The 27,694-nt window shown below is 26.0% G+C and overlaps 2 protein-coding genes across 2 annotated transcripts; one reads left to right on the top strand and one right to left on the bottom strand.

The window, feature by feature from the left end:
* Positions 1-2,420: 2,420 nt before the first annotated feature.
* LOC134837248 (uncharacterized) lies at positions 2,421-6,457 on the top strand. The gene is made up of 3 exons (XM_063852615.1): positions 2,421-2,445; positions 3,140-3,397; positions 4,463-6,457. The coding sequence occupies exons 1-3, from the start codon at positions 2,421-2,423 to the stop codon at positions 6,397-6,399; spliced, it is 2,220 nt and encodes a 739-aa protein (XP_063708685.1). The 3' UTR covers positions 6,400-6,457.
* Positions 6,458-12,050: 5,593 nt separating this feature from the next.
* On the bottom strand, positions 12,051-26,166 carry LOC134836438 (potassium voltage-gated channel subfamily KQT member 1). The gene is made up of 9 exons (XM_063851646.1): positions 25,256-26,166; positions 22,986-23,203; positions 22,738-22,913; positions 21,385-21,636; positions 20,869-21,096; positions 18,080-18,314; positions 13,738-13,879; positions 13,365-13,521; positions 12,051-12,466 (listed from the first exon to the last, which is right to left on the bottom strand). The coding sequence occupies exons 1-9, from the start codon at positions 26,164-26,166 to the stop codon at positions 12,125-12,127; spliced, it is 2,661 nt and encodes an 886-aa protein (XP_063707716.1). The 3' UTR covers positions 12,051-12,124.
* Positions 26,167-27,694: the final 1,528 nt, after the last annotated feature.

Here is a 27,694-nt window from a genome sequence, read left to right as displayed (position 1 = left end):
CGTCTTCTGCTTGTATAACACTTGACACTTTTGTGTAGCGTGCAGATGAGATAACAGCCGCTGAATGTGTAACAAGTGTGTGATTCGAGTGAATGAATATAAAAATCATGTATTTTTAATGAAGAGTTTATCCGTTCTTTGTCTTTGACTTGAATAGCGAGTTTCCAGGAAAAATCTCTTTGTACTATTTAGGTGCTAAAACATCAATGAATGCGAAGCATGAATTGCTGTGCGTCAAATTTCATTAAGCAGCAAACCGGGGGGAGGGAGGCTTTCCTTTGAAGACGACAGCAAATTCGTGCTGTGCCACGTCATTCGTTAATTTATTATGACAGTGCTAAAGCCCCATATCAAATGTTGTTATGAAACTTTTTGTTTATACATGATGGATGGCGAGATGCGACGAGATATGATATAATTGTGTTTTTGTAGTTTACTCATAGTTTGTGACATTGTAGGGTTGAGGTACGGTTAACCTGATGTACATATACGAGAAATTTATGCGGTGAGGAAATATCAACAATTTTGTGTACAAAACAAATATTTGAAGAATTTACAATCTTTCATCTATTATTCATACATTTTTATTAATTTTTTTACATATTTTTTAATTTACAGGAAATAAAAACAGAACATGTTCTTTAAATATTTCATTAACGAAACACATCTAAATTTATGGATCTGAACTTACTCAATATAAGAAAGCTTATTCTATCCTATGGACAACATTTCGTTTGGAAAATAGATGCAAGATATCCATGTTCTTTGTGCTAATCCTTCTCACATTGAATGGATGTTAAACTGAAAAACTTGTTAACCTATGGAAGAAAGTCTAAAGCAAAACTTCGTTTAATTAAAAAGTTAATAGAACATCATTGTTCTACCAATTGGTAAAAAAAAGATGTTCCAAAATCTAGCTGCAAGTATTTGATGCCAGAATTGACTATATGAAAACGAAGAAATTTTGAAAATAACGATAAATCATAACTGATGAAAAGATCAAATGAGAAATTATTTTGGATAATAGACATGTAACTTTATTTAAATCAAATGAGAGCCATACGATTCATGCAATAGTCGAAATATATTGGGGTTTTCTTATTATTAAATATCTTAACTTATGCATTTAAAATATATTTTAATGAAATTCAAAAATGATTTCAGAATTTTTTGCTAAATTTTATTTTTTTCTAAAGTTGATTAATTAAGTACAATTTAAAGTCTTATTAAAAATCTTAATATTTTTAAAAATATATTTTGATGATATTTTTTTTAAAAATAAAATTTTTCGATGAAATCTGATCACATATTAATGTAATATTTAAATTTTCAAATTTTTAGTGAAAAATCATCAATTTTTTAAAATATTCGAATCCAAAAGAGTTTTTTTTCAAATATTATACTTTATATCTTATGAACTATAACTCTAATTCATTTGGTTAACTCTCCCTTGACCCTAAACTACAAGATTTATTCTTAAAAACAGCAAAAAATCACACATCTACAATTTTTATCGCATGTATTTGTGTCGTTCCTCTGTTCATTCATATAAATGATAAAAAAAATATAACAAGATGGAAATCAATGCAGAGGTCTGCTGTGGTCTCGCAACAACAACAATAACAAGCAAATGATCCATAGACCCATACACACATGTTTTTTTCTCCGTTGTACGAATGTTGTTTCTCACACACTACGATTTTTGTTTTATTTTTATACTCAATATGTACGATCGCCGCCGCCGTACAAAATATTTTCTTCTCAAAAAACTAATTTTACTTTTAAAAGCCGTAGTTTCATTTAACAGTCGCCTTCTACGGGATACTCTTAAAAAAATTTTCATCTTATACACACTTTTCTCGCATCTTATATTACAAATATGATGATGATGATGAGCATTTACGGGAGGCAGTTCGCTACTGTACATTGGTCGCGCCGCGTTCTTGTCGTTTTGCGTAGCGCGAGATTAAGTAAAATTCACTAAACTAGTTCTAAATTATTTTTTTTTAGTCAAGAAAAGACCATCGTCTCGTTCGAACATTGTCTCCGCAACCGGGAACCGGGAACGGAACACGGAAAAAAAATTACGGACTTATTAAATAATCGGAACAAAAAAAAACGCATTTTAAATAAATAAAAAAAAATAAATTAAATAAGGAAAAAAATAAATAAATAATTAAACTACAATTTTTCCACAAAATAATAAATTAAAAATAAATGAATATAAAAATAAATGCATTTTAAAAGAACAGAAAATAAAGAAGAAACTTATGCTTCTAAATAATTCACAAATAATTTCAACAGAAGGAAAAGTGCAGTTGTTGAAAATTCCTTGCTGGAAGTAAAAAAAAACTTTAAAAAATTTATTAAAGAACAGCAAAGTTTATTTAGTCCTTATAACCCGTCCAATATCCGTTATAATGTTGCCTGAGCTGCTCTTTACCGGTAAGCACGAGTTTTCATGTGAATGTGAACAACAAGTTGAATGAATGAATATTTAAAGGCGATATTTTAAAATTAAATCGTACAAAAATTCAATGGAGTAGTCTGGTATCAAAAAATAATATCCGAAAGGAAAATGCACATTTTCTTTCAAGTTTCCACAATTTTCGGCCTATTATAAAATTTTATTTATGAGTCACACAGTCGCTACCCTAAATTTACGTCTACGAGCATCGTACGTGTGTGTGTTATATGAGCAGAACCCACTTTTTCTATTTTTGAATATTTATGTAAAATTTTGAATATAATTTTACAAAACAAAATCGTGTGTCGATACGTACGACACTATATGTGGAAAAGTAATGAATTTATGTTTTTTCGTTCTTTATTTTTTTTTTCACAAAACAACAAAATCGGAGGAGAAACTATAAAATTTGTACGGAACGTGTGTATGCGAGGAACTATTTACTGTTTATTTATAAAAATAGTATTATTAGATTACATGTCAGTCTTTTTTACAATGCACTTGCCACATGCAATGTTTATATTATGTGCCCATGTTCCGTACATTAAACGAGTAATTAGGTCAAATTCTTACATTACTAAAAAACAAGCCAAAAAAAAAATCATGAAGAAAATTTTTGACTTATGTTTATTTTATGATTTTTCTTATTTTTCTTTCACGTCGCATCAACAGTTGGCTCTAGCATGCAAGAATTTTCCAAAGATGACTACAGTTGTATATTGAATGGAGGCTGTGATAAAGAATCGACTCTCGCAAATACCGAAACCACGTTAGAGCGCATCAAGTTGTCAAAAACGCCCGATTTGGATGCAAATGCGGAAAATATCAAGGAAGATCCATATTCATGGCATTCGACGCATCATCGCACAGACATTGGCTCAAATTTGCTACGGAGCTCCGATGATCCGTTGATTTCTGGAGGCACGCATGGTAAGTTGAAAAGTTGATGGAATGAATTGCACATAAAAGTTTTTAGGTTAAAAAAATAAGCAAAAATTTTCCTTTACTCAATTTTTGATTTTTTTTTATATTTTTATGAGAAATATAATTTTTTATTTTCAATAATTTTGTATAAATATTAAAATTTTCTAAATTTTTTTTTAAATTTTTGAATCTACCTAATTTAATTTTAAAAATTATTTTCTTTATGAATAATTATAATTTTTATTAAAAAAAATTTTTTGTTAATTTTTAATTTTTATTTTTTTTAACAAAAAATTAATTTTTTTAAAATTGAATATAAAAAAGTTTGCAAAATGATATTTAAAAAAATATCAAAGAAAATTTTAAATATATATTGCCAGATACTTGATTAATTATTTCTTATTTTATTTTGTAAAAAAAAATTTTTTTTTTATTAAATATTTTTTTTTAAATTTTATAAAATAAAAATATAAAATAAAAATTATAAAAAATTAAAAATATTTTTTTATTAATTTATTAATTTTTTAATTTTGAAAAATATTTTTTAAATTTTTAAAATTAAAGTTCATAAAATATTAAATTTTCATAAATTTTAATTTTTTTAAAAAATTTAAAAAAAATTTAAATTAAATTTTTTTAAAAAATTTTTTCAAAATTATTTTTTATAAAAACAATTTCATGAAAATTTTAATTTTTTGTAGAAAAAAAAATAATATAAATTATGAAATTTTGTTTTGAAAATGTAAAAAAGTCATGAAATGAAAAAGAACTTTTTTGATTTTTTTAAAAACTTAAAATATTTTTTTTGTAACAATCGAAGAAATTATTTCTAAAAGTTGAAAAATATTAAAAATATGAAATTTTTTATCTCAACGTTTATTTTTATTTTTACAAATCAAAAAATTTTTCAAGAAAAAATAAAAATCAACTTTTATTTTTAAAATTTTTTATAATTTTTCTTAAAAATTTTAAATAAAAAAAATGTAAAAAAAAATATAAAAAAAATATTTTGTGCGATTTTTTCTTTTTAACATTAATTTTTTTAACAATTTTTCTTATTTTTTTCCGTAGATAACCAAAATGATACAGAATTCCCATCGATTCGTGTCATTTCAAAGTCACCGTCGATTATCATCCCGCCGCCATCTCCCACAAATATTCTCACACAACGTCCCAAAAAAGTCACGAGAACGCGCAAAAAACAACAATTCAAGCTGCGATTCCATCATCAAGCTTTACCGCCGGAATATCTCGACCATTATGAGGCATCGCAACACTCGCAGCAACGACGAGAACAAATGCAACAACAACAACAACTCCAACAAATGTCGACGGGCAAAAAACGCACAATGGAAACCGAACTCAACAACCGGAGTCAAATGACAAATGAATCCGTGAAAAATTGGCTGCAAAAAATCACGCAACTCCAGCAAGAGGGAAAAACCAAAGTCGAGGAACAAGATGCCGTCGCTGCACAAATGTCGCAAAAATCGACAAAAGTCGCCAGTTACAAGGATTTGCCGTACATGGGCGAGATGACGCTCGAAAACTCGAAGCCACGTCGTGGCAGGAAACCAAAGAAGGCGGATATTTGTCATTTAATTTACAAAAATTACGGAACAATTTTTCCCGATACGCCAAAGCAAATGCTCAAAGATGACGCGGAAACGCCCGAAAAGTCGACTACAAGCAAAAAATCACAAAATGAACCTTTGAATCTTTGTGTTCGAGATACAAGTGATCCGTTTGTCGTTTCAAGCAGCGACGATGACGAGGAAGAAGATGACGAAGATTCGCTCATGTCATCGGAACAAACGACGCCATTGATGTCTCCCACAGATATGACGATGGATTCGAGTCTGGCACTCAACATGAAGAATTCTTTGCAAAATATTCACTCTTTGATGAGTAATGAAGTGCCTCCGGTTACTCCGTCAACTGAAACTTCAATTAGCGAAGAGCCATCTCCAAAATCGGGAGATCCGGCGACTTTCGCTTGGCCTTCTTCGGGCACTTTTATCCATCCGATGGCACTTTATTACCAAAAAATGATGGATTCGGGCGTAAAAATTGATAAAAATTCAATGAGTCCTCCTCTAAAAGCTTCAAATAACTCCGAAACGCCTGAACTGAAACAACGATTAGTGCCGAAAAGCATCTCAAAATTGATGAAAGAGGAGCATCAAAGCAATTTAGATGCAACTTCGGTGTCAAGTAGCTCATCCAATACCCAATCTTCAACCTCCAAGAGCGGACAAAAGCGCAAAAGATCCGCAATTTTCATCCCGCCTCTTCCAGCGGAGCCCAAATCTCACGCCACGGAAGTCAGCATCTGCAAATTCAAGTTCACGGGAGGCGCCAAACCCTCGTTGCAGGAAAAGAAAATGCTCTCGGTCGATTCTGGCGGCAATTTCCGCTATTATTCGGGCACAGGCGACAAAAGTATGCGCGGTTATGAATTTTTCCCGCGCGAAAGTCTCGCTCTCAGTAGTTTAACTGCCAACACAACGACAAATGCCTTCCTGAACGCCACAAGTGAGAAAATTGACTTGCCCCCGCCATCCGCTGGACTGAGTAACGACGTGCTGCAAATACCTGAATTCCCGAGTACGAGTGTTGTTGCCCCCTTGCCAACTTCCCCCATAAAATTACATCCTCCGATGACCAGTAGACATCATCATCAACGTTTCCCATCGACTTCAAGTTGCTCAACGTCGTCATCGAGTGTGGATAAGAGGAGCAAACGGAAATCTAAGAGGTCCATGCAACGTGAAAAGCTGGAAAAGACTTTTAAAGAAAAGGGATTTTTGATTCAAACGCAACAATTGCAGTCAGCGGAGGGAGCAACGTACTGCAAATTTCGACAATTGAGGAAATTCACAAGATATCTCTTTAGAAGTTGGAAAGATCACTTGCCGGGAGATGTGCAAGGACAATTTGTCGATGCCAATGGTGTGCCGCATTGTACAATGACGGGAAATGGACCTGAAATACCATCAACGCTGTAAAAAAAAAAAGTTAAAATTAGTCGAAGTTTTAAATTTATTTTTAAATTTTGTCCTTTAATTTATTTAAAAAACAAAAAAAAAAATATTAAAAATTTAAATTGATTAAAAAATAAGAAAAATATAATTTTTTCAATTTAAAAAAAAAATAATTTAAATATTCAAAAAAAAATTCCTTTTTTATAAATTATCTTTTTTTAAATGAAAAAAATTAATTACTTTTTTTAAAATAAAAATATTAATTAATTTTTTTTATGAAAAAATTAATTTAATTAATTGTTAAAAATATTTTTTACTTAATGACTTACCTTGAAAGTTTTTTATATTTTTTTAATTTTTTTTTTTAATTTTAAAATTATTTTAAAAAGTTTTTAAATTCTGTGAATTTAATTTATATTTTTAAATTTTAATTGAAAAAAATAATAATATTTATCAAGACTTGTCTTAAGATCAGAAAATTTAAATTTAATTAAAAAATTATTTTGTTTAAAATAATTTAAAAAAAAATTATTTCAGGATCAATATTAAATAATTAATAAATTAAAATAAAAAATAAGTTAAGAAAATTTTATAAACAATTTTTTAATAAATAAAAAAAAAATAAATTATAAATATTTTAATTTATTAAATTTAAAATTCTTATTTCATATTTAATTAAAATTTTTAAAAAAATATTAAAATATTTTTAATTTATTTTTTTTTTATTAATTGTTTATAAAATTTTGTTTAATTATTTTTCATTTTAATTTATTTTTTAATTTTTTTTAAATTTTATTCTATTTTTTAATTTAAAAAATCTTTTTTTTATAATTTTTTAATAAATTTAAAGGACAAAATTTAGAAATAAATTTGAAACACCCTCACTTAGTCATATGTAAATAAAATTAATTTTAATGATTTAAGATTTATCAAGAGAAAATCTAGTCTTTAATTTAAATTAGAAAAAAAGAAAAAATATATTTTATAATGTTAGCAGAAGAAAAAAGAAAAAAATTGTATATAGAGATTTTAATAAACTAATTCGTATGATTTTTATTAAAACACATGGCTTTCAATTCCCCCTCCGCTCATTTTTAATGTCAGGAATAAATTTTCATTTGATACGTCGTCGTCGTCTCTTTCCGTCGCATGTGAAATTCAAAACGACTGCACTCCAATTTATCAGAAGGATTGCACGTACTTTCTCGTTCCGACAGCAAAAAAACGAGAACGATGCTAGATGTTATGGATTGATGAGTAAATTGAAACTGAATATTAAATAAAACACAAAGTTTATGATGATTGGTACCCAAGTGGAAATGACTTCTCCTAAAATTGAATGTGATGTGACGTGTACGGTAATCCTGCTAAAATATTCAGACGAATTTTATATTTACAGCATTGGACTTATAATAATCTTCAGCAACGTGAAAGTATATAATGTAACAAACTTTCAGGAATTTATCAAGTATTTACCTCATATCATATACAAAAATTTTGAATGACGCAAAAAGAGGATTATTTTATGGGGAGAAAAACACAAATTTAGTGTTTATGTAGTTTTTTTTTATTATTTATTTATAATCTTTATATTCATAATAATTATCAATAATTAATTATATAATTTTTAGACTATATAAATTTAAGTTTAATTTTTTTTAATCATAATATCAGATTCTATAATATAAAGATGTAATAATTAATAAATGTATAGATCTACAGAAGTAACTTTTTTTAGGCGCATTCATTTCTGTGACTTTTTTTTCTTAATTATTGATTACTTTTCAGTCAAAAGTCTGTGTTGTAAATCTTTTAATAAACTTTTGATACACCTGTATTCCTTGTTTTTTTAAAATTCCATTGTTTTTTTTTCACAAATCTAATTTAAATTAATGAAGAAATATTTTTTTTTTTAAATAAATTTTAATAAATAACAAATCTGTCTTTATTTTTGAGCAAATTTATTAGATAATAACAATGATTAGTACAAAAAATTAATAATAATAAATTTAAATTTCATTTTTAAAAAATGATCATGTGCTTGTTAATTTCTTCTCAAATTTAAAAAGGATACAGAAGGCAGTTAGAGAAGCGAAACAAATCTTGTGCTTCGAGAGATACAAAAATTTATATTATTATTATTAATTAATTTTTAACGGCATTAAAAATTTAATTTATTTACGAAAATTAGCGAATATATTTTTTTTTAGCGATCACAACTACCAGAAATAATTTTTTAATAAATTTTATGATATATATATCTATATAATATAATAATATATATTTTTATTAAAATTTTTAATTAATTATATTTTTTCTTCATATATGTTTTTTTTTCATTTTTTTTTATTTAAAAGCTTAAAATGTTAATATATATATAATTTTTTGTATCGTAATTACTTTTATGGAAGTCAAAAATTCAAAGCATATTCTAATCTAACTCTTAATAAACTTTACAAAGCGAGTGCAATCGAAAGTAAGCAATTATTCATATATATTATTTCATATATTTTCCCAAATTAGGCCATTTAAACTACAGATTCTTCATTTTTAAAAATTTTTCAATTAAATATAATAATATTATTTTCACTGTTAATAACAGCAGCGATTTATTTAATTTTTTTATGATATTTTCATTCTTTTTTTGTCATTTATAATTATTATATATGATAATAATAATAATATAATTATCTGAATTTTAAATGAATAAATTTTTTTATGACTTGAGGTTTATCTTTAATTATTTATATTATTATTATTTTTAATATTTATTATTATAATTATATATTTTATTGGTGCAACCACAAACGCAGTGTGTATAATGTTAAATTTTTGTGTATTTCTTTCTTTTATTATTTTTTTAGAAAATAGTTGCTTTTATTATACATATGATTGTGTAGCTATTGCTCGAGTAAACATTATTGTTATAAGATTTTTGATTTGTTTCAAGGATATTTGAGTTTCTTTATATTTTTTTCTTGAAAAAATTCAACAATAGAAGAGGAAACTAAAAATACAAGTATTGGTCGTGCTTATTCAATAACAATATATATGTTGATATGAAAAAAGAAGGAATTCACCGAGAGAGAGGATACTTGAATGTTGTAGGCAGAAATTGGACCCATTTATTAATATGTCAGTAAAAAGATTGACGATACCGTGTTAAATCCTGTTTCTTGGTTGTTGTTTGATATTTTGATTGAGTGATTACATGTCGGGACACGTTTGAGTATTTTTTTTTATTTATTACGGAACAAGAGGAAAATTAAAATATTTTATTTTTTTTACGATGACGATGATATCTACAAAGAACTACAATATCAATTATTTTTTTTATATATAATATATCATTATTATTATATATATTTATTTTTTTTATATATGAAACAACTTGATCACAGTTTTGTATGTCATGATTCCATTTTACGATTTTATGTACAATGTTATAGTAATTTTTTTAAGCTATTTCTTTTTTAATGACGTGTTGATTAAATTTTTCTTTTCTTTTTATTATGGTTTTGAATATTATTTTATTTTTTTATATATGTTATACTTTATAAAGTTGTTTCAAGCGAGATGAACATTTTATTATTTTTTTTATTATTGTTGTGCAACAGAGTTTGTGCAAACTACAAGATGTTGTTGTTTTTTTTTCATAACAATCATATTTTAATTAAACAAAAGTTTTTTTTACGAAGAAAAAAGAAAAATATCGCCTACCGTTAAAATACATGTACACCAAAGAGAGGCACAAGAGGACATTTTTTGCTTAATTTTTTTTATTCCTTTTTTATGTTGATTTTTTTTTAAATATCGCATAGACACTTTTAGTTTCAATAAATACTGTTAGGTGAAACAAGTTTGTCTCCTAAAGTATTAAATTGCTAAATAGTTGTACTTTTCATGTAAATTTATTAATTCATTTTTTTTTTGTTTAATATTTTTTTTTCAAGAGTAACACCAGTTTTTTTGTTAAAATTCTACTTTTTTTTTTAATTTAATATTTTTTTTATAGGCAGAAATTATTTTTTTTTTGTATTTTAGGACGAAATTAAATTTTCGTTGCTTAATCTGACGTTGACATTTTTTTTTTAAATTTTCCTTTAAAAAAAAGAATTTTTCGACACAGGACGTTGCAAACGTAATTTTTAACACTACTTTAGTTCAGTTCCATTTGTAAGAAGCCACTAGAGTATTATATATTTTATCATATATATATTATAACATTAATTTTAATAAATATATATCATTGTAGTAGAGAGAAATCGTATGATTTTTTGTTCTAGTTTAATCACCTTCTTTTTTCCTTGTTCTTTATATTTACAGTTTTTTTTATTAATTAATTAATTATTTTTAATTTAAATTATTTTTTTTATTTATTTATTATTTTTTGAGAGCACTACGATACTGATGACACACTATTAAAAAATTGATTTTTATTAATTTTATGAATATCATTATTTTTTTAAGTATTTTTTTTTATGGTAATTTTTTTTAATTATACACATTTGCGCTTACAGCTCACTTTTTTGGACCCTATTGACCCGAATTGTCCGGTTTTTAATTTTTTATAGAAGATTTTAATTTTTTTTTATAGAAAAATCGTTGTAGATATGCTTTTTTTTATTAATTTTTTAAAAAAAAAGGTCGACCACAATTTATTTATTAACAACGAAAATTTCCTGTTTTTTTAAAATAAATATAACAAACGTCTAAAAATAAACAATTATATATCAAATTTCGGGGAAAACAATGTACAACATTTTTCGCAGCTTCAGGCATTAAAAGTAATTCTGATATTTTGTAACACGAGTTCGAAAAAAAAAATTTTTTTTTTGTTATTTTTGGAAGACTAACGCTAAAGACGCAACAAAAAAGGATTTCGTTCTGAATAAAATTGTGTGAGAAGGAAATAACTTAAAAAGATCAAAAGATGGGAACAAAGACGAGATTAATGTTGTTGTTGTTGCTGAGTTCACGCTAAAGTTATTTTGTTTGTAAAAAGGTGCACGGTGGAAGATATCAAGGTGAGATTAAGGAAGTTTGGATTATTTTTCAGACACGAAAACAGACAGAATAAAAGGATTTTGTATTGTCTTCTTCAAGACGCGCAACACGATATGACATCAACCGCGCGGGTTTCGTGTGAGTTATGATTGCATTTTTTTTTTCAATGATTTATTTCTAAATAAAAAAAAGGTGAAAAAGGTTAAGGTTGCTTCGTGAGAAGGAATTGAGTGCTTAAATTTTGTATGAAGGCGAACCAAGGCGAAAATTTAATCAATTGTGATAAATAAAATAATAATTATGTTCGACGTTATTTATATATTGAGCAAACTAACTTCCGATCTGACACAGAAAGTAGTAGGCGTGCGTCAAAAATATGCTTGTCATGCCTTTGTGGTGCCTTGATAAGCAAAAAATAGCTTTCGATTTTTTTTTGTTGGTCAGCGAGACTAAATTGACTAACATTTTAATAATAAAAAAAAATTAATTATTTTTTTAATTAAAATTTTTATCAGCTATTATTCTATAGAATTATTTTTAATTAATTATTATTTATTTTTTTTAATTATTTTTTATTTTAATAAGTACCTAACGCGGATCAAAATCTGCTGAATTAAAATTTGCGATACGATTACAAGCGTTTTTTTTAAATTTTATCATTGTGCCATTTTTCATAATTAAATTTATTTTAATTATTTAATAATTAATTATTATATTTTTTTTAAGAGTAAAAAGCTTTTTCTTACACATCGTCCTCAATGGATGCCAGCGGAACGGGAGAATGTTGCTGCGAATTGCTCGGAACAGGTGGCAATTGCAACGGCGTCATATTACTTGCGGTACTAGATGAACTGGCGGCGCAACTAGCACTCTGTATTGTGTGTTGTTTCGGATGCGGAAGGTGCGCTATTTGGTTAAGCGTGTGAACCAGCTGGTCCAACTTCTTGTCCATCACAGAAAGTTGCTGTTCGACGCGATACAAACGCGCACCGACAGTCATTGGTTTGACGTTGCCAACGCGATCGATGCCTGCCAAGTAGCTGCCTGGCTTGCCGAGTGTTTGGTCTAAGCGACGTTGTAATTCCTGCATGCGAAGAGAGATAAGGAGAATGGGGAAATTTATGAAGTAAGAAATTTTTTTTAGAAAGTTTTCGTTAGAAAAATGATGAAGATGTCGCATTTTGGTTTAAAAATGTTATTTTAAAGCGTTTAAATTTTTTCGAAATGTGCATTGGGTTAAAAATTTAAAATGTTCATTGGGCCAAAAAAGTTAAATGTGCTTTGGGTCCAATTATTTTAATGTACTTTGGGCGAAATATTTTAACATTAACTGTGAAAAAAAATTCAAATAATTTAAAAATTTTCCCAATGCAAATTTAAATTTTTTTTTGCCTCAATGGTTTTTTGAGCAAAAATTTAAATGCAAACTGGGTCAAAAATTTACCAAATCTACATTTAAAAAATTTTCCCAATGCACATTCAAATATTTTGCCACAAAATATAATTTGGGACAAAATTTTTGAATCAAAATTGGATCTTAAACTATCCCAGTTTACATTTTAAAATTTTCCCATTGCATATTTTAAAATTTTGCTCCGATGGTTTTTTAGCAAAAATTTAAAATGCAAACTGGGTCAAAAATTTACCAAATCTACATTTAAAAAGTTTTCCCAATGCAAATTTCAATATTTTGCCCTATTGATTTTTTAGCAAAATTTTAGAATGCAAACTGGGTCAAAAATTTACCAAATCTACATTTCCCCAATGCAAAAATATTTTACCAATGCACATTTTGGAATGAAAATATTTAACCCAGTTTACATTTTGTAATTTCCCCAATGCACATTTTAATATTTTGACCCAATGAATATTTCGAAAAGTTTCTAAAAACCACAAAAAGGACAATTTTTGTCATTTTTTTCTTTGAAATGCGGTACAAAAAATTCAATAAATAATATTCATAACGCAGAAGATGTTCTCACCTTAATCCTAACCATCATATTTAGATGGCCCTGCGAATATTGTTCGATGACATCACGTACATCATATGGCTTACGAGCTTGTTGAAATTTTCTTCGTGCAACGAAATACTTTATTTTCCTAATAGCACGAATGGCATTTCGGTGTGCGTCGGTTAATCTACATAAGACACACGAAGAAAAAAAAATATAAAATAAAAAGATAGAAAAAATTGGGAGAAAGAGCAAAAAAGGACACGCACAAATTATTTTCAATCAATGGCAAGGCACACGTGTGGAATTACATTAGGAGCGATAAATTTTTCCTCTTTATGTTCCATGTACAAATTTCTTATTTTATTTTATTTTTTTTATTTTTATGCGAACATCAACTTACTGTGTTACTCGTGCTGGCTCAATTTCGTCGTCGGCTTCTTGTTCCGGCTCGACTTCGTCACTTGGGGCCTCCGTCACTGAACTATTTTGGCTGACAAAGCATCCACGGACTGTTTCGCCGCGTCGTGCACGATTGGGAGTTCCTGCGAAAAACAAAAAATCATAAAAAAATCAGTCGTTATCTTGATCTGGAAAATCATCAATTTGTTCAGTTAATCACAATTTGTTGTTGTTTAAAGTCGTGCAGTCGCGAGAAACGATAACAATATGCCTAATGACGATAATAATAATGACAATGAAATAACGGTGGCGTCCCCAAAGTGCATGAAAACCGATTACGGATTATTACCTACATAAAAAAATATCGATAATCATGCACAACGACGACGTAGCGCAGAAGAAGATAAATATCGCTTCTATTTACGACCAACAGGTCATTTATTTCCGTTTTAGTTGACAGAGTAAATATTCATGTTGTTGTCGCGAGTCTCGGCTCTACTTACGTCTTCCGTTTATTTGCGCATACTATAACGGTAACGCTATCAAGCAATTATTTATGATAATTTTCTATTTTAGTGACACGCTTTTTCAAAATTTATACAATCGATTTTTATTACAGTTTTACCCTTTTTTTCTTCATTTAGTCGTCTTCTTTGTTTTTTTCCTCCCTTAATCGAATCGAATGAATTTATAAACAAACTTTTGCCAATGTTTACATGTGTCTTCGAAACTTTTCCATAACTTTCTTCATGTCGTTTTGTGCCCGTTTGAAGGAAAAATAGGTAATTTAAGGCCTCTTGAGATTTTTAGTTTAATGTTAAAATGAATTTTTCTAATAAAAAATATTTTAAAAATTTTTAACTTAATACTTTAATAATACTTTTCTTAAAGGAAATTAAATTTTGAAATTTTTTTAACATAAAAAATAATTAATAATTTACTAAAAAATTTTTTTAATTTTAATTTTTTAAGAATTATTAAAAGATTTTTTTTTTTATTATTTTTTCAAACCTGAAAAAAAATTTAATATTTAATATAAATAATTTAATTATTTATTTTTTTTAGTTGAATATTTTTTTATTATTAAAATTTTGAAAAATTTGAATTTAATTATAATTAAATTAATTATATAATTTAATTATTGAAAATTGTAAATTAAAGAAAAATGTTGATTTTTGACGAGAAAAAAATATTTTTATTTATTTTTAAAATTTAATTTTAAATTTAAAATTTTTTAAAATAAAATTGTTATAATTTAATTAATTAAATAATAAAAATTATTTTGGATTTAATTAATTTATTAAATAAAAATATTTTTTTATTTAATATTAATAATTTTTAATTAAAGAAATTTTAATCAATTTAGTAAAAATTATTTTTTAAATTTTAGTTTGAATTAACAAGAAGGCGATTTTCAAATTTCAAATCGTAATTTTTTTTTAACTATTTAATATTTTCTAAATTTACTAATTTGTTAATATTTTTAAATTTTATTTAAATTACTTCAAAAGATTTGTTAAAATTCAGTTAAAAAAATTTTTGAAATAAAGGACTGAACTAAAAAATTAAAAAAAAAACTTAACCTTAAATTGTAAAATTCACCCCTTTTTCCATTAAAAGGCTTAAAATGAAAAAAAATATTTTGCTGTTTCAAAACGCATCAATACTGTTAGTTCTCGCTTTGTTGTTCTGTCTATTTAAACTTGACGATGAATATTTCAAAGAATTAATGAAATTTGAGAAAGGTATGGTTTTAATGGCTGACTGAATTTTTCACTCTGTTCACTCAAGGAAATGTTTGAAAAATTTATTCTTTCATAGAAAGTTTTTCCCCTTTCTTTCGTCAGAATAAAGAATGTTTTGGAAAAACTCACATCACATCACCTAACCTGACTTTTTGTACTTTTTCCCACTTAGTCACTACACATTAAAATCATTTTGTCCATTTTATTGTCTCGAATCACGAAAGCGAACAATTTTGGTATTCCGTAGTTACTTTTTATGTAGTTTTTTTTGCCCGAAATTTCCTCCCTCTTTTTCCTGACTTTACTTTCCTCGCAGACTTTCGATGCATGCGATGAATTCCAAATTCATTTCCCATGAATTTCATTAGAAGCAATGCGATTTCCAGCCAATATTTTCGTTGGTATTTGGGAATTTCTAAGGATTTAATATTGGAGTGCATGCTCGGTTGGTTATTTCATGCATTTATAATCAAATTTAATACGGAGTAACTGAATGGTTGTGAAGAGAGAGCAACAACAACAGAACGAATGGTGCGAGAAAAAAAATATACAGTTTATAATAATAAGCCATAAAAATGGAAATTTTTGACAGGTACGAGTATCTTCTGCCCTATATTTATGCATTGGCGGTGCGGAAGGCGAGGTCAAACGAATATGTGAACGTTCAATCCTTTTTCATGTCTCACTGAATAATAGAGGATTGTAATCGTTAAATGAATTTTTATTAAAGCGTATTTTACATTAAAATGGATTATTTTTAATTTTAATTTATTTTTAAAATAAATAAATTTGAATTAAAAAATAAATAATAATTACTCAAAATTTTATTTAAATAAATTAAAAGAAAAATATAAATAATTATAAATTCGTAAAAAATCATAAAATTTTAAATAAAAAAAAATATTAATAAAAATATCCTTGAAAATTACATATTAGTTATTTTAATATTAATTTTTTTAAAATTATTTTAATAAATTTTTATTAATTTTATTTTAATTAAAAATTTTTAAATTTCTTAAATTTAATTTCATCTTTAATATTTTTAAATTAATTTTAAATTATTTTTAATTTAAAACTATTAAAGATGAAATTAAATTTAAGAAATTTCAAAATTTTTAATCAATAATAAATTTAATTATAATTTATTAAAATATTAATAAAATTAAAATAATTTTAAAAAATAAATATTATAAAAAAATAATAATTTTCAAGAATATTTTTATTAATATTTTTTTATTTTAAATTTTATTGTTTTTACCGATAAAATTAAAATAAATGTAAAATTTATTTAAAATTTATAAAAACTAATTTAACATATAAAATTTTGATTTTTTAATTTAATTTAATTAATTTTAATTTAAAAAATTTTTTTTTAAATTTAATTTTTGTGTTTTAAACTAATCTATTAAATTTATTTTTAATATTTTTTAATTTTAAATATTTAATTAAATTTTAATTAAATTAATTTTTTATCTGAATGTACTTTATTTTAATTATTAAAAATTTGTGAAAATTTAATTTCATTTTAAAAATTTTGGTATATAACTATTTTTAAAAGGATCTATTATTAAATAGATTTTTCAGAAAAATCTAATGTTTTTTTTTTAAAATATAAAATTTCCTTTAAAAAATCCTCAACAGACCTCATATCGTTAAAAAATCCTTTTTTACCTTTTAAATGAATTCAAAAAGTAAAAATATGCGCATATTTTAACCAAAAGTGCTCCTTCATTACCAGTCGGCCCCATTTCCTATTCTTTTCTCTATACACCCGCAAAAACAATAGAATTTCAAAGAAACACTGCAATCTTACTAAAAGTCTGCATATTTTCCTGTCTATTAGTCGAGCTCGACGAAAGAAGTTTTTTTTCTTTTTTTCTTCAAGTCTAAAGAATAGAATAAAAGAAAGTTCTTCTGCTAACTAACTGAAAAAAAAAAATTATAAAGGAATAATCCAAATGATGGATTTTCTTTTTAAAGTTAGGCGTAATTTAGTTAAAAGAAGTAAGCAGCAACTTTATTTAAATTAGTTCGTGTCTAACTTTGTGAAAGGTGTTTCATTTTAATTTTTCTTTTATTTTTTATGAAAAATTAAAAAAAAAATTTTCCTCGTCATATATTATTAAAATTTTTGCAAAAGTCGCTTATCTTAATTTTGCGTGTCTTTGAAATTTTTTGCGATTTAATTTCAATTAATTTCATGTATAGTTTATTTTTATGCTAGTTAAAGCGTTAAAGCCAGTTTAATTATCATATTTGTCGTTAATTTTTTTTCTTCGTGTCATTCACTTTTTTTTTGGTACTTTTCGTGTGTAACGAAGTAGAAAAAAAAGTCTCATAAAAATAAATGTCAAAGCATTTTAGCATCAAGTGGATTAATAATAATACGACCGGACTATTAAAAGTTAGTCATTTGTAGGTTATTGCGGAATATATTAAGGATATTCGATTAGCTTGGAGGTGTTTTTTTGTTCGTCGCAATAAAAAGTACACATTAATGCGGGGCGGAGATTGACCTAACAACGACAACAACAACAAATTAACTGTTCTTTTTCATGTGAGCAAAAAATAAAATCTAACAAAAAAAAGGTAACTTACCAGCTCTCGGCTCCTCCATATAAAACACCACATCGCCATCCGACTCGCTTTTACTGATTTGCGATTCGACGGTATTTGGCGTGTTGGGTGTTTGTTGCGTATTTTCAGCTGATGTCGCTGCCGCCCCAGGTGCCGTTGTCGTCGATGGTCGTTCCATACGATTTCGGGATTTTCGGCGTTTTAGCACAGATGCTCCGCGTTTCGCCACAAAGCCGCCAACCTGTACCATTAGGTTCTGAGAACCCAATTGTTTCAACAGAACGACAACATCAAACATTGAACATCGAGCGGTACAACAAAAAACAAATAAAAATAATGAAAAGAAAGAAAAAAACGAAAGTAACGAGAAAATAGAAAGGAGAGAGAGAGAGAAAATGAAGGGAGAATTCATGCCCCAGAAAAAAATTAAAGTTTCAAGGAGAAAATAGTAATTCGAGTACACAATTCGACCATTGAGATAAAAAAAAGTTAAGAAGAAAAAAAAATCGTTTGCAAAATTAAATGGGATTTAAAACAAAAAAAAAAACAAGAAAAATTTGAAAAAAAATTCAAGAAGGAAAAAAATTGGAATAAAAAAGCCTAGAAAGCATTTTTTAAAAACAATGGAAAGTTTGGCATGCAAGTAATTATCAACAGCAGCCTTGCAACGAGCAACACTCTTCAATTTATTTACAAAAAAAAAGTGCAAAAAAAAATGCAAACAAACAACTTGTTATTCGGTCCATGTACCGCTTTTTACAACTTTTGTGTTTCTAATTTATTTTTTTCAATCTAGTTAAATTTCATTTCGATCGTTGTTTTGATGCTTCTTCTCTGTTCAAACAATAAATTTGATTGGAAAAGCTGTGTGAAAGAGTGTTTGTTGCAAGGATGATGGTCAAACTTTGTGAAATTTTTATCTAAATTATAAAAAGGAAAACATCTATTTTTATCGAGGAAAATCCGATTGAACGAGATTTGGGTCAATAGAGGATGAAAATTGCTTTATTGGGCGATTTAAGTGTTCAAAAAGGATTAAATTTCTGAGAATTTAAGCTTTTGGCTTTGTTTTTATATTTTGGCGGGAAAATTGTAAAATGTGGATTGGGATGAGATTAGTAACGAATGGAAAGTAGTGATGTCAAAATTGTATTTTTTTTTGCTAATTTGAGTATTTGATAAAATTTGAAATAAATTGATTTTTAATTAAAAAGCTGAAAATTGTATAAAATATATTTTAAGTTTTTTTTTTCTAAAATAAAATATTTTTTAATTTTGAATGTTCAACTTGTATATTAAACATTAAAAATATTCAAAATTGTCAAATATTTCAAGTTAATGTATTCATATATTTTTTTTCTTATTTTAAATTATTCACTAATTACATTATTTAAAATTTAAAAATTTTAATTTTTTTAAAATTTAAATTTAATAAATGTATTTATTTTTTAATTATATAAAATATTTTTAAAAATAAAATTAAAAATATTAATTAATATTTAAAATTTTTAAAAATTTACTGAAATTTTAAATTAATGAATTCATATTCTTAAGTTAAATTTTTTATTTGTTTTATTTTTACTTATTTAAAACTATTCTTATTAATTTTTCAAATTAATAAATAATTTAATTAATATTTTTAAAAATTTTAAAATGAAATTTTTCATTAACAAATTTAAATTGTATTTTTAAAATATAATAAAAATTATTTTGTTTGTTAAATAACTTTAATTTTTTAAATTTGAATTTAATTTAAAAATATTTTAAAATTTGAAAATTTTAATTTTTAATATTTTTGTACAAAATTTTTAAATTTTTTGTATGTAAAACTTTAAAAAAATCACAAATTGATGAATTTAAATTTTTTTTCTTTTCTTATGTAAAAATTTTCATTAATTTATTAATACCTATACTTTATTTATTTGGTTATTTATTTAAAAAATGAAATTATTCTTATTAAAACGAATATTCGTTTTTGACATCCCTATCCATAAATGATCACATCCCAGTTGACATTTTAATTTTTCCCGCCATTTTTACAAATGATGCAAAAAATCACAGAAACGCGTCGCTGCTATGCAAAACAATCGATTTTTGCTGGAGGAAGGCAGTGAATTTTATATTCCATTTAACGTTAAATGCTCTATAAACGCTCCGGGTGTAATATGTTATTAAACGACTTGAGACTATTTAATCACACCTATCGGCAGGGCGCACATTTTTTCATCGTTCATCGTCATTTCCCCGGAAAACAGAATGTTTTTCTTGCTCTAGCAGAATGAAACTAGAGTAGAGTAGGTATTTTTTTCGGAAACAGAATGCATAAAATAAATACGACAGAAAATGCATAAAATTCGATGATAGCAATCAACACAACTAGAATATTTAACTAAAAATTCTTAAATAATTTATAAAACAGAATGTAGTAATGGTGTACTGAACAAACAAACGACAATCACAAAACTATTCACGTCGCACAAATGTACTGGGAAGTGAATACCAAACCTTGTGAGCAACAAAAATAAAAAAGTTTCAGTTTTATTTTTGTTGGTTCGTTTGTCGTTTCGGACCGAAATAAAAAAAAATTGGGGAGAGAGGTAAAAGAGTTTAAGTTGCAGCAAAGGAAGTTCAAAAGTAAACAACAAACATAAATATAAGAAATCTTTGAGGTATTCAATTCTCAGTAGCATTTTAAGATCCTTCTTGGGTTGTCGGAATGCGTGTGAATAGTGTGAGTCACAGTGCACATCAAAGCAAGATTTTCAAAAAAAAAATTTTTTTTTTCACAAAAAAGTCTCGAGAGTACTAACCTTTCCGAGTTGCGCCGGCAGCATCATCGAAGAAGTGTTGTTGCCACGTCCTTCCTCGTCGTCCCGCAAATAAATGCTCCACGTTGCATCGCTGTGAAAGCCCTTGTCCGCCGCATAGCATCGCCACAAACACTGAATCAACATCGCTGCTGCCGGTATTTGTCGATTGAAATGCTTTTGTCGCTGTTTCTGCTGTACCTTTAGTGCGAAGCCCGAACCAAGTATTCCCTAATTTGTGAATAAATTTTCTTTTTAGTGAGTTGTCGTCGTCGTTTTTCATGATGGCATGAAAAATAAAAAAACAGAACAACCACGCGCGACGGCATCATCAACGCCATGAATAATGCAAATATTTTTCAGTTAATTAAAAAATGTACATTGCAGAATGTTGCGATGATAATAATAAAACAACAACAAAAGTAGGTACATTTTATAATGAAGTGTATATAAATATGTCAGGGCAATAAAAAAAAATACGAGACGCACGAAAAAAACAAAATTATTCGTCATACGTACCGCTGGCAAAGCGAAAAATGATATCGCAAACACGCTAAAACATGACGCGACAATTTTCCCCAGCCACGTTTGCGGGACAATGTCGCCGTAACCGATTGTGGTGACAGTAATTACGCCCCACCACAGAGCGTCGGCATAACTTTTAAACCCTTCTCGGCCTGCTGGGACTTCGGCATCCTTTTCCGCTAGATACACGAAGTAGGAACTGAAGATAAGACCCAAAAAGCCGATGTAGAGGGTAGTTATAAGTTCCTGAAATTGAGGTAAGAAATTTTAATATTTTTTTTCGAAATATTTTTTAAGGATTGGAAAATTTATTTTTTTTAGGAAATTAAAATAATTTTTTAAAACTTCATATTTTTTTTAATATTTATATTTTTTTTTATAAAAAATTGATAAAAATTATTTAAGAATAATTTTTTTTTAATTCATTAAATTATTTTTTAAGAATTGGAAAATTATTTTATATCGAGATTTAAATCAATTTTTAAATTTTATTTAATTTTATTTTAATTTATTTTAATTTTTAAATTTAATTCACTTTTATTTAAATTTATCAATTTTTCAGTTCAATTATTAAATTAAACTTAAAAAAATTGTTAGATTTTTTTTACACGGAATTTAAAATTATTCTTCACATTATTTTTTTATTTTGATTTTTTTTTTTTTTGTAAATTGATGAAAATTTTTAATCCAACTTATTTTAATTTTTAATTTAATTTAATTTTTTATTTGCAATTAATTTTTTAATTAAAGTTAATCACATTCTTTAATTCAGAAAATTTTTTTATTTTTTTAAAATATTTCGAAAAAAAATTAGTTTCTTAAAAAAAGTTAGAAAATTTATAAGTATTAATTAAAGTTCATTAAATTAATTAAAAATAAAATTTAAAAAAAATTATATTTGAATTTTTTTAAATTTTAATAAATTATTTTTGATTAATAAAAATTAAAAATATATTTTTTAATTAATATTTAAAAAAATTTTTATTTCAATTAATTTATTTTAATTCAATTTTAATTAAACAGTTAAATTAATAATTTAAAATATTTTAATTAAATAATTTTGAATAAATTAAATTTTCAAAAAATTTAAAAAATATTTTTTTTTTATGAAAATTTTCCGAAAACAAAATTTTCCAATCCATATTTTTAGTCATTTTAAATATTTTCACACATTTTGCAATTTGCAAGTGTCACGTAATAAGCAAAAATTAGTCTCAATTAAAAAATCAGCTTAATTAATGAGCTTTTGAACAATATAAATTATAAGCAAAAAAAATAATAATGTTTAAAAATATTCAAAATGTCAAAAAAATTGTTTAAAAAAGTATTTAAAAAAATAATTTTTACTTGTCTGTGTATGAAGACTACGGATCCAAGGAGACGCCAGGTACCTCCCTGCCGATCAACATGCAGCATCCGCAATATTTGTAGGAAACGTATACCTCTGATGGCACTTGTTGCGAAAACTTGTCCATTTGAGCCGACAGACAGCACAACCATTGATGCGACAACCACAATTAAATCTGAAAATCGAAAGCAACCGAAGCAAAAGTTGAAAATTTGCATCGCAAAAAAAAAAAATTCAATCTGCTTACCAATAATACAAATGGGTTTTCGGACAAATCTCATCCTGCCCCAGAATCCCATGTACTTTGAACGACATCCGGCAGACCACAGTCGTATGCAATATTCCACGCCGAAAAATACAACCAAACAGATTTCCATCCAGAAAAGCGTTTCATTCGCAAAATTCATGTATTGTTCTATCGTCGAAAGCACACTAAAGATGAGACAAACTAATACCAGCATAAACCTGAAAACAGGAAAAAAAATGTCGGATGAGAATTTTGCTCGTGTGCGTTGACAGGGATGTCATTTCGCCAAAAAGAAAAGTGTCTCTCAGAAGAAAAGCTTGTCTCGAGAAATGATTGACTGCTAATTAGTCACAATGGAGCTCCGGCATCCCTGTGGAAACGAGCAAACTTCACACAAGTTTTTAATCTGTCTGAAACAATCTCTTCTTGTCGGCTTTTGTTGTTACACGCAGGATATCAAAAATCCCTTTGAGTGCCTTGTAAACTCATTCAAAGAATCTTGTGAATGTGCGTTAACGAAATTTTACTCTCGAACCTTTTCTCCATCATCTATTTATAAATTTGCGAGACGTTTGCAAATAAAGGCCCAACTTAATCTGCATTTATTACGTGAACGAAATCGATTTACATTTGAATAGCCAAACGGAGCTACATATACGGGACGCATTGATAAATCGAATTAATTGTTCAATTCCAAAACTTCATTGTACAATTTTCGGAACAATATTGACTCAATTTGAAGTCCTTTTGTGCCAATGCGAGCGTGTGCAAATACGGCTTTTGTTGGGCTTTTGTGCCCTAAATTGATGTGTGATTGAGCGCACATAACGTAACGAGAGAAAATTAGCTGTAAGTATTTGTGGCGGTCATGCGAATTAATTGATTGATCGTTAAATTGTGATTCTAAAAATTCGTTTGTCGGAAGATTCGAGTTTCTTTATTAAGTTTAATTTTTTTAAATGTTTTTTTTTTGCTTTTTATTTGAACTTAATAAATTATTTTTTTAAGTTTTAAAAAAAAAAATATTAAAGTTTAAAATTTTTTACTCAAGTGTCAAAATTTTGTATAGAATTTTAAAAAAATATTAAAAAAAATTTTTTAATTTTTTGTCTATTATTTTTCATAAAAAAAATTAAATAATAATTTAACTTTTATTTCTGAATATATTTTAATGAAAATTTTGATCATTATGAAAAAAAAACTATTAACAAAAAAATTACTAAAGTTTTATTTTTTTTCTATTTAGATACTCTATATTGGATACTCTTCCTCAAAAATAAAAAAAATATGTTGAAAGAAACCGAAAATATTTAGGTAAGTTTTGATTTCAATAAATTTTGATAATTCTTTTAAAATTCTTAAAAAATTAAAAACACTTATCAAGTTTCAAAATTAAGTTTGAATAATTATTTGGTTAAAAGTTAATTTTTTTTTTATTAATTTTAATAATTTAATTTAATTTTTAATTTATATTTTTTTTTTAATTAAATTTTTTTAAATTTTAATTTAAAATTTTAAAATTTTTTTTTAAATTTTTAATTTTTTTTAGTCAAATTTTTCATTTTTTTTTAATTTTAATTTTATTATTTTATTTTATTTAATTGTTAATTGATTAATTAATTTTTTTTAAATATTAATTTTCTAAATTTATTAAAGTAAAAATAGAGAGATTAAAATTTTTTATTAAAATATTTCAACTTTTGAATATTTTTCACAAAATATTCTTAAAATTAAAAATATTTATAATCAAATTTTTAAAATTAATTATAATTTAAAAATAAATGTATTTTTAAAAATTAAAAAAAAATAATATGTAATTTTTAAAAAATATTTAAAAATTTATTTTAAAATTTAATTAAATTTTAATAATAATTATTATTAATTAAATGAAATTTTAATTTCAAATAAAAAAAAGTTTTTTATTTTTAAATTATTTATTTTTTTAATTTTAAATAATTAATTAATAATTTAAAAAAAAAAATTAAAAAATTCACTTAAAAAATTTTTTGAATCAAATGATTTTTTATTCAAAAAATTTTAAATCTCAAAAAAAAAAAAATTAAATCTTTCTATTTTAATTAACTTAAAGTTTGTTCTCGAGATTTGATGTGCGAAATTATTTAATCACGAGCACTAATCAATCAAACTCGAGCATTAGCATCACTTTTACCATGAAACACTCAAGTCTCAATAGAGAATTGTATGATTGATTTTGAAAGTATGTGTGTTTGCAAAGCGCAATTGCCTGTAACTAAAACGTTTTTACTTACACCAGAATGTGATAAATGAAGCAAATCCATCCGACGGGATGTTCCAGAAAAACATACAGTCGTTCCTGAAACGTGCGTCCTCGTTTGTGATGAAACGCGTACTTTGTCTTGTACTGCTGGTCAATGGGAAGTGCAATGGGATAATAAGGATCCGGAATCCCCAAGGGCTCCTTTTGCGTATTTGTGTCTGAAGGCCCGTCTTCGCTGATGCCCAAATCATCGGGATCTGCTGCAACCGAGACGCCATCTAAAATATCCTTGGATTTGCTCCGACTGCAACCCTTGCGACGAAGAGGCGTCGTTGATATGTGTCTGTGATGATGATGCGGATGATGATGCGACAATGTGTCAGCCTTTTGTGCACGATTTGAGCGGAAACGCTTGAAAAAGTTCAGAGCGCGCGGCGAATTTGATTGTGACCTATCTAACTTGGTGACTTCGATGGCGGATTCGACGTCGACTAACTCGTCTTCGGAGTTTTGCAACGAGAGGTAGTCGGGAGGCGGGCGTTCGGGACTGAGATGATGCGAATGCGGCGGCTCATCGTCGTTCTCGTGCTGCGTACAAAGTGTCGCTGACGGAGCATTTGTGGCAGATGACGTGCCAGTGCCACGCAACGGGCTTTTGAGGACACTCAGGACGAAGTTTTCGCGCACAAAGGGCTGACTTTGCTCCGCTTCCGAACATGACTTGGAGTTGCCCGCTTTCATATGTGTGTTTAGTTGGTGTATGTTGCCGTAGGAATGGTGCCGATTGTGCACTCCAGACAGCTTGCGCTGCTGCCCGCCGACAATTTCTTGTTGTGCCTTTGCGTCAGTTAGCAGTCTCAAGTTACGTGACTGCCGGTAGAGAGTCTCCTGCTCTCCTCGATTCATTGTTATTGTTGTCGCGCTAAGCACAACCGACAACATTTGGATGTAGAGACTACCTCCACGTCATTTACTCTACTTTTGCACAAAACGTTCACGGCAAAAATGCAACGTTCGCTTATAATTGCAGCAAGGACAACGACGACATCGCAGGCATTAGCATTACGAAAGTTTGAGCAAACAAAATTAGTAGGAAAATACTCTTCACTGTCACCTACGAAATGCATCAAGGTAGACTTTTTCCACTTTTTACTCCTTCTTATCTCTGTTTTGACACACTTTTATAACAATTTCTTGTGTTTCTTTAAGTTTCTTTTATTTTTATTATTTTCACAAACGAGTCTTTTCTACTTTTTCAATGCCTTTTAACATTTTTTTTTCTAAAAAAAAAATTTTTTTTCTTTACCAACTCAATGAATCGAAAAAAATAATTTAATATTTTGCAAATATAGATAATTTTTCTAAATCATTTAAATTAATTAGGTAATTAAATTTTAAAAAAATGAATTAATTTTTTAATAATTAAAAAATTTTTAAAAATTATCTATTTTGAATTAAAATTATTTTCAATTTAATAGTTTAAGAAAAATTAATTTGAAATTAATTTTGTTAAATTAAAAAAATCTTAATTAATTTAATATTTTTAAAAATAATTAAGAAAAATTAATTTGTTGAAATTTAAAAATTTTACATAAAATTTTATTTTATGTTTTATTTAACGACATTATTTTGATTAAAAATAAATTTGTTAAAATAAAATAAAAAAATAATTTTCTAATAAATTAATTTTATTTTTAAAAATAATTAAATTTTCATCGAATTTTGTTAAAAAATAAATCATTTATTTTGAAATATTTTAAAAATTTAAATTAAATTTAAATTTTTTATTTATATTTTACTTTTATTTAACGAAATTAATTTAACTAAAAATAAAACAAAAATAAATTGAATTGAAATAAAAATAAAAAAGTTATTTTCTGATAAATCAATTTTTATTTTAAAAATTAAAAAAAAAATATTTATTAATTTATTTTTTAAAAAAATAATTATATTTTTATCGAATTGTAAGATATTATTATTAAAAATAATTTATTTAAATAAAATTTTAATTTTTTTTTAATTTTTTAATAAAAAATAATTTAAAATTAATTATTTAAAAAAAATTAATCAAATAATAAGTTAAATAAAATAATATAAAAATTATTTCAAAATTACATTTAACGATTTTTAGTTTATTTTCATTTTTTTAAATTTATTAATTTAAAAATTTAATTTATTATAAAATTTATTTTAATTTTTAATAAATCAAATAAATTAATTTTTAACTTTTAAATTAAATATATATATTTTTTTATATAAAATTAAATTATTCTTTTTCGATTCATTGAGCCCAAAACAAAGAAAAACTTTGCAAAAAACGTCAGATAAATAAAACAAAAATTTGCCACAGACAACGTCACACCTTAACTTTGAAAACTTTTGGACAGACACATAAAGCAAAAGTTAATCTTAAATTAAAAAAAAGAAGAAAAAAAAACTTTTTTGTCTTTCGCTCAAATCAACTTTCCAC

The sequence above is a fragment of the Culicoides brevitarsis genome, chromosome 1 (assembly GCF_036172545.1).
Source record: "Culicoides brevitarsis isolate CSIRO-B50_1 chromosome 1, AGI_CSIRO_Cbre_v1, whole genome shotgun sequence".
NCBI lineage: Eukaryota > Metazoa > Arthropoda > Insecta > Diptera > Ceratopogonidae > Culicoides > Culicoides brevitarsis.
This window is presented reverse-complemented; position numbering and strand designations above follow the sequence as displayed.

Bases quoted from the DNA above. Each gene is read 5' to 3' on its own strand.
- LOC134837248 (XM_063852615.1), top strand. From the start codon at position 2,421: ATGTTGCCTGAGCTGCTCTTTACCG. The intron at 2,446-3,139 runs GTAAGCACGAGT...TCGCATCAACAG, and splicing joins GCCTGAGCTGCTCTTTACCG to TTGGCTCTAGCATGCAAGAA. The intron at 3,398-4,462 runs GTAAGTTGAAAA...TTTTTTCCGTAG, and splicing joins GATTTCTGGAGGCACGCATG to ATAACCAAAATGATACAGAA.
- LOC134836438 (XM_063851646.1), bottom strand. From the start codon at position 26,166: ATGTTGTCGGTTGTGCTTAGCGCGACAACAATAACAATGAATCGAGGA. The intron at 18,315-20,868 runs GTTAGTACTCTC...TTGGGTTCTCAG, and splicing joins TGCCGGCGCAACTCGGAAAG to AACCTAATGGTACAGGTTGG. The intron at 12,467-13,364 runs GTGAGAACATCT...CTTCGCATGCAG, and splicing joins ATATGATGGTTAGGATTAAG to GAATTACAACGTCGCTTAGA.